Raw genomic sequence first — 8,218 nt, 5'->3', positions numbered from 1 at the left:
TTTTTTTCTGCCTTTGTATTTGATGTTATGCTTTTTCTGCTTTTGAAATTGATATTATCCTATTCCTATTCCTAGATAAAATATGTTCTAACTTCCGTCTGTCTTTCAATGTTATATGAGATAGGCCTACTTAAAGTGTGGTTCCTGTGGAAATAAGCCTCGGCTTTCTAGGATCTCCTTTTAGTTACTTGACCTTGTACCAGTGATTTGTACTAATGAAACTGTACTTTTTTTCTATTGCAAACTTCTAATAAATTCTTCAATCAATCAATCAATGAGGCCAGTGAAATGGGTGTGTACGTGCATGTGTAGGCAGCTACGTCGGACCTTCGTATTCCTCCCCACTGTGATCGAGGTGCAACTTCACTGTAAGAACGAGTTTGGACGCGTATGAGTGGTAGTAGTGGTACCCAACCCTGAAGGTGGACCATGGATGACTCCACTCTTCTCTGGGCGTGCCGTGCAGCAGCCTACACACAGGTGAACATTTCAACACACTTCTCTGTTCTCTCCCGTAGTGGAACGTGTCATCTAGCTCGTGTTAAAGTTCCAGATTGAGGACAGATGTGGACGTGAATTTACAGATATCTGGCCTAATCAACAAGCCACTAATTAGCCGAGGCAAAAGGTAAGATGATCTTGTTTTGACCTAAATGACAATAGCGCAACAGAGGCTATTCTGCTAAATGTTGCCAATATAGCTAGGCTACCAACTGGATCATTCCAGTCCAAGCTAATTATTTATAGACACTTTATTTAGAACATTGTTACCTTGCCTCAAAGACACATTTGAACGACACTGGTGGTGTATGATTGATTGGTAAAAAATAATACGAATTTTGTAATAGGCCTGTGTGTGTGTGTGTGTGTGTGTGTGTGTGTGTGTGTGTGTGTGGGGATATAAGCTTCAATTGGTTAAAATGTTTCTCTTTTCCCCCATCACTAAAAAGAATAAGAATTGTATATGCCTGTGTGTGTGTGTGTGTGTGAGTGTGAGTGTGAGTGTGAGTGTGAGTGTGAGTGTGTGTGTGTGTGTGTGTGTGTGTGTGTAAACTATCACTTTACTTACACCACCTTTAAGACACAACATCATTCAAGACACTGCCGTATAAAAGGACATTTGAATACAATAGCCTATATACAAATTTAAATTAAACAGAAAAAAAACTTGATTAAAAGTATAGAGCAAAAGACATTGTTTAAAATAAAATAAAACTCTGTAAAAGGCAGAGGCAAACTGAAATATATGTTTAATTAAAAATAATTCTGAGTTTAAAAATTAAATGCTGCTTCTAAAGTTTATTTGTGTCTATAAGCCTTTATTCATGAAAACTCTTCATTTGACTGCTAACAATTAACATGTCTCAATCCCTCAGCTGTGTGCCTGAGGCCATGATAACTCCTCAAAGGAAGTGACAGCTTCACAAGAAGATGCATTCTGGAGTCCCCCCACCACCTGCTCCACCTCCTCCACCACCTCCTCCACCTCCCCCACCACCCCCACCACCAGCCCCTGGCATAGGATGCATGACCAGGTCAGAGCGCCGCGGCTCAAAGATGAGGAACTTCAACTGGGACACCATTCCTAAACACAGTGTAATGGGAAAGCACAACATCTGGACCGCCCCAAAGACTCTACAGGAATATCAGCTGGACACTGAACACATGACAGAGCTGTTCAGCCACAGCCAGATGGGACAGGGACAGCTTCACAATAAGGCCCAGAAACGCCAGAGCCTGCGGGGCCTGCCTACATCAACCTCAGGACTTGAAGTGGTGAGTTGGCTATAATAAGAATATTCTACCAAAGCAATAACACCTTCTTATTTATTCAGGAGAAACTGTTTGACTTGTTGCAAAAGAGCAAATACCGTAGTACATTTTAATGTGTAATGGACAGCGGAACAAGTCTGTTGGACCTTATTTCTTAATGCATGTTGTTTAACGCTAAGCATTCCTATTGGCAGTTTCCCAAGAGAAAAACATTGCAGCAAGCAACAGCAGGCTCGGCTATGTAGGAGTTTAGCCATAGATAGCCTCATTTGGCTTACTCATTAAACCACTATCACCCTAAAGCCTATTGATTACAATTCCTGGTAGTGTGTTTAAAGTGAAACTGTGGAACTTAGTAATGGGTAAATAGGTTAACTCCTAGATCTTTAGTTCCTCTTAGATACTTCCCCAGGAACATGGTATTTTAGAATCACAATAAGGGGTGGAGTCTTATTATTCTTCATATCTGTTTGCTAAAGGAAAGCATTCGTCATACTGTATTATTAATTATGTACCTAGGGTTAGGGTTAGGTATTCTGTTTGCAAGCTATACAATTAATAAACGGCCCTCCCATTCTGTCTAAAGGCAATGTTTTTATGAGAGGTTAAAGTCATTACATACTGTATGTGCATAGTACTCTCTAGTCTCTACTGTAGCTTTCAGTAGTGAAACTTCTCTGTCATTATAGGTCAATAGAGAGACTGAAAGTGGGATGGAATCAGTTTGACTTTAGTGGGATTTAATCTGTTTAATCTATGTTCTCCTTTTTAAGTACTATGCAGGCTATCTCAATAAGCATCATCATTGCATTAGAAAATTCCAGTATACCAATGTCACTGAGAGTGTAAGAATGTGTTACATTTCAGTGTGCCGTAATGGTTCTACTTTGACCCAAATACTCACTGCAATAAAATCAATTGCAAAGTATACATAACGTCTGGAATATTAGTCTGCTTAAAAGTATGAGGTACTTGTAATATACAACACTATGATCAAGGCAATAGAATGTTTATCTCATCAGCAGCTTCTGTCAAGTTGATTATTTGCCTCTGTCTCTTTAAGGTTACCATTCTCAGTTCAAAGAGGAGCATGAACATCGGAATTTTCCTAAAACAGTTCAAGAGGTGAGTCAGTGTGGCAGAACTATCAACGTCTATGGTTTTGCACTTCAAGTGTATAACACTGAATCAGGCACACATCTTCATTCACAGTATTTGTCTTACAGTTAAATATCTCTCAATGGCATGTCTTAACAGGCCAAATCCACGTAGCTACACTGCAAGAACAGGTCATCCCTCCCTAAGCTGGGACACAGATCAACTATTGAGAAATGAAAACATGACTCCTGTTTCTGTTATTTGGCAATGGCATTTATGGCAACATATCTGACATATTATTCTCGTGTCTGGTATGCTGTCCTCATATACATATTAATACAATACACAACTACTGAAATCTGAACATACTGTTGTAATAATGACACATTCAATTGTAGGATGTTGTGTGTGTATATGTTACAGTTAGATTGGGTAACTCAGTCAGATCGTGGTCGTTTTGCCGTTCACCACACACCAATGACCACCAGATGGCGACAACAACCATTCACTAGTGTAGGCGCTGACGTCACTCGTTTGCGACTCTTTCGTTGTTTATTTACTAGCCTAGCTCGGCTGTGTTTAGCCATTAGCTTACTATGCCTAACTCTAACCCTGTCCCTAACCCTAACCTTAACCTCAGTAAAACTATGCCTAACCCTAACCCTAACCTCCGTGGGGTGATGCGCTATCATTCCTGCCGACGCTACGTTGTTGTGGCTCAAAGCGACCGCTTGTTCCGCCCCGCGCCGCACGACGAGCGCTCCGTTTCTCTATCTAACCGTTTCTCTATCTAACCGTGACATATGTACATATATACAATATAAATGAAATAGCCACTACTGTAAGAGGTAATACGTGAATTTGCTAGTATTGATCTACATATTGATCTATATCTGTCTCTCCGTCTCCCTTCACAGGTCTGTGAGTGATATGATTGAAGACATTCATTTAGGAAACATTAAATTGGGTACAGGGAAACTGAGAGAACTGTGCAAGCTGTTGCCAGAAGAAGGAGAGGTACTAGTGTTTGATGTTTTCATACCACTGTATGTCTGCTTTGTCATGAACTGTTTACCTGTTGCTGAAAACTGAATTGATATAACAGAATCTCAATATAAACTATTCCTCTGACTTTATTTTCTGGGGATACAGGTGCAACAGCTAGTCAAGTTTAATGGCAAGGAGTCAGCTCTTCCTGAAGCAGATCTATTTATGCTGATGCTGGTCAAGATTCCCAGGTGAACAAATGAAACACTTTTTTTGTGCTTGGCGTAAGTGTTGCACATCTTTTGTTTTATTAACAGTGGGACGACTTGATCTCTGTTTCTGCTAGCTATGAAGAACGTCTCAACAGCTTAGTGCTCAAAGAGGAATTCTTCCCTCTCATGGAAGAAATGCATAAATCCATTAGCATTTTGACCACTGCTGGCCAAGGTATTTCTTATTCTGTAATTGTAATACATAATCACAGCACACATTATCCACTTGGACCTTCAATCATTCACAATATTCATGTCTTCACAGAGCTGCTGGAGTGTGATGAACTCCACTCTGTTATTCGACTGGTTCTGAAGACAGGAAATTATATGAATGCTGTGAGTGTTTGATATCATTTTGACACTATACTTCAAAATTATTATTATTATTTTTATATTATTATTATTTTGTAACTATTTAGTTTTTCTATTTGTTTGATTACAGGGTGGCTATGCAGGAAGTGCTGTTGGCTTCAGAATGACTTCCCTCTTGAAATTAGTCGACACCAAAGCAAACAAACCAGGAATGAACCTCATGCATTATGTTGTGATGGCAAGTACAGTACACTTAATATTCCTAATCTAATTGTGGTAGTCTTTGTTTTTGTATCTATGATATGATGATGTCTGTATAACGTGACCTTTTCAAATATTTACATATGTACAACAGCAAGCTCAGAAGGTTGATGTGACCCTCCTCAAGTTTACAGAGCAACTGAAACACATTGGTCATGCAGCAAGGTAAAAATAAATAATAATAATAATAAACAATTGTTTTATAATATTATTATTATTATTAAAAACAAATTTGCATATAATATTTTACTTGTTCTGTTACACTCTTAGAATAAGTAAAGAAGACATTGAAGCAGAGTTTGAGAGAGAGGTGAAGAAAATACAGCAGGCCAAAACCAACACAGAAAAGCAAGAAGACCTCAAGCCACAGATGGAGGATTTTTTAAAGGTTAGGCCCTATTTTGGCCAGTCTCAGCCAAATCTGTCACTTTTTACACCTCTGTCGATGATTGTACTGTAGGCCTTTGTCCTAATAGTTCTGATCCCATCTAGGAGGCTGAGGCCCGTCTGGAAGAGACACAGATCTCACTTCAGAGGCTGAACTCGGTGAGTGACTCTGTGGCAGAATACTTCTGCGAGGACCCCAGCATGTTCAAACTGGAGGAGTGTTGCACCATTTTTAAATCCTTCTGTGACAGGATTCTGCGGGCTATACAGGTTAGTGTTCATGTTTGTGTTTTCTTTAGTGGTGGTCCTGATGATTTGAAATAATCACAACTTAAAGGGATAGTTCACCACCATAATGACTTATTTCCTACCAGTTACACCCCCCATAGAGACTTAAATTCATGGATATTATTTTCCTAAGACAATAATTTGATGACCAGCACTCTCTTATCTCTTATCTCCGGCACCGTTGCCCCCATCCATGCCAAACTTTGCACACACTCCTTGGCTGGCAAACCACAACCTCCACCCCTCATTTCTCACATGCCCCTCTTCTAGCACCACCATGACGGTAGCTTATCTCCCTGGTTGATAGGAAATAAGTAATTGTTTGGGTGAACTACTGCTTTAATCCCTCAATTGTTTCAATGCAGGAAAACAAGAATCGAGAGGGAGCCGAGAAGAAGAGACGACACAAGGAGAAAATGGAGCTAGCTGCCAAGCGGAGGTCCACTGCCACCTGCTCCTCAATGGACAAGGAAATGGAGGGTATAGCACTGGAGTCCATGCTACAAAGCATCCTTACCAGCCGCAGGTCCCGCAGAAGAGTAGGAAAGCCCTCCTCTGCTCATGGGAGCCCCACCAATGGCAGCCCCACCAACGGCAGCTTGTCAGAGATTGTCTCCCTTGGAAACCTCCCCACTGGAGATCACAGGAGTCGCTCGGAGGGGGCCAGACATGGGCAGAACAATCTATGGAACTCAGCTGGTGCCCTGACGGAGAACTCTACACAAGATGCTGAGATTCACAACAATGAAAGTGAGGTAAAAGGCTGTGATCCGGGTGCTGAGGAGGAGTTGAAAACACACAGAAAAGAAAGCCGTTGTGTTTACACAACCAAGAGGACCGGCGGCAGTTCGTCTTCAAGAAGACCCTTCTCAGTGACTATTGAGGATGCCAAAGAAGAAGAACCAGAGGACAATATCATGGAAGAGGTCCAAAAGTTGCGTGAGGTGTCTAAGAAAGTTTTGCATTATCAGAACAGCCGAAGCAGTGTCTCCTCTGGGGATCACAGTTTGGATAATCAGAAATCTTACAGTGCAGTTAGCACCTCACCTCCCCAACGAGAGGCAAGTAGCGAGGACTCGCCTGGAGACGATACCCAGCTCTTCTCTAAGATTACCATCAACCGCCGCCATACTCTCCCTGTCCTTCCTAAAGACCCTGCGAGTGAGGAAGAGGAAGATAACCTGTGGGTTCCACCTCCATGCAGACGTCAAAACCCGACTTTAAGAGATATCGGGAAGATGAAATCAGAGGATGTCATTTTGTATTCTTCAACAAAACACAAGTTAGGTTTGACTGACCACTCCCACAGCTCTGAAACATCTGCCACCCAGAGCCAGAAATCCATACCTAGACAGGAAGACGAGACCAATTCTTCTTTAACAGATGTGCTTGACAGAGTGGGAATAACAACAGAGCCTCCACCTGACAATCAGACTAAAAGACAGAAACCACCCCCTAAGTCATGGTTTAAGGCTGATACAAATGGATTCTTAAACTTTTTCAGACGCCTTGGGGCGTCTGAAAAAAAGGAAACTGTACAGAAGGCCCCTGGTACTTTTGTATAGGCTGCTTAAACGAGAAAGTGATGTCATATGTGAGGGGATGAACATATAACAGTATTATTGTTGATTATTTATATACAATTCTTATTTATAAAATATTTTTGAATTCACGATCAAGTTAACTTGGCTGACAGTGAGAAAGTTTGGCAGACAAATGAAAAGACAAGGTGCTGAAGCAGAGTCCATGTTATACCACTAGATGGCAGAGAAACTATTGCTGAGAAAAGAAATCAACATGGTTATTCAATACCTTCCTCTATTGTAATGTAACATGTACAGTATAGGTTTATTAATTTAAAGTTGTTTTTAGTTTGTTTTGTTTTTATTCAAAGGCTGTTTTAATGTTCCCAAGGCATTATACCAATTCATGTGATACTTGGATTAGTATCACGTTCAGCAGTTTTCAGCAGAGTATTCCAAATTCTTGGACTTCACTTGGACTGATGTTATTTTTGACACTTTGATTAAATAATGAATCTCTAAATACTGTATAACAATTGTATTTACCATTACATTTAAAAGGGGTGTATTCATGGTAAACAATATTTGTCTGGCCTTGGGTTGGATTTTACAAGTGCTTTATATGTAGCTTATCACTTTTCATTGTTACCCAAAGTGGTCATACTTTATGTATCAGTCCGTCATACTTTATGTATCAGTCCGAGAGGTAGCCTATCTCAGAGGCATCCCAGAGACTACGACATGGATCTGCAAGAGGCTAGCCATCTATGAGAGGGTATGTGTGTGTGAGCTATATCCTACATATAAATGGAGAGAGTCAGTGACACTAACGCTCTCAGTCAGTCAGCTCAATGCATCCACTTTTATCTATTCACTCAATTCAGCAAATTATCCCAACTTTCACATGGCATTGACCATTAGCATTATACAGACGGTGAGGAAGCCCGATTTTAATTTTTCTCAAATTCAAGCAGTTTATTAGTGTTTTCTTAACTACTTCTGTTCAACTCCAACAGGTATGGAATAACTATGTGCAAGCGCATACATAATCCCCATACTTCTATTCACCTAATTTTGCTGTAAAATTAGTTTTATTCATCATAAATATACACTCCTCCATGGGCTGTTCCTTACATTATGATACTCCCACATATTCTCATGCACGCACCAGTTAGTTACTTTCCCCATAACCCACACACTGCACATATTTTGGAGCACACATCTTCGAACAGGTAAGGTCTAGTTACTTATATATTGTTCCTGGCAAGCCTTGTCCTTGTTGATACAGCTATTCCGTGCTATGCTGTCTTCTGCTCT

The 8,218-nt window shown here is 40.5% G+C and overlaps 1 protein-coding gene across 1 annotated transcript; it reads left to right on the top strand.

The window, feature by feature from the left end:
• The first annotated feature begins 1,687 nt into the window (after window positions 1-1,687).
• LOC308290363 (uncharacterized protein) lies at window positions 1,688-7,286 on the top strand. The gene is made up of 11 exons (XM_080732164.1): window positions 1,688-1,776; window positions 2,837-2,898; window positions 3,789-3,888; window positions 4,024-4,109; window positions 4,205-4,305; window positions 4,396-4,466; window positions 4,573-4,680; window positions 4,798-4,868; window positions 4,974-5,091; window positions 5,196-5,360; window positions 5,744-7,286. The coding sequence occupies exons 1-11, from the start codon at window positions 1,693-1,695 to the stop codon at window positions 6,941-6,943; spliced, it is 2,166 nt and encodes a 721-aa protein (XP_080588290.1). The 5' UTR covers window positions 1,688-1,692; the 3' UTR covers window positions 6,944-7,286.
• Window positions 7,287-8,218: the final 932 nt, after the last annotated feature.

Source organism: Nannobrachium achirus (assembly GCF_963921795.1).
Source record: "Nannobrachium achirus genome assembly, chromosome: 8".
In the NCBI taxonomy this organism is placed as follows: domain Eukaryota; kingdom Metazoa; phylum Chordata; class Actinopteri; order Myctophiformes; family Myctophidae; genus Nannobrachium; species Nannobrachium achirus.
This window is presented reverse-complemented; position numbering and strand designations above follow the sequence as displayed.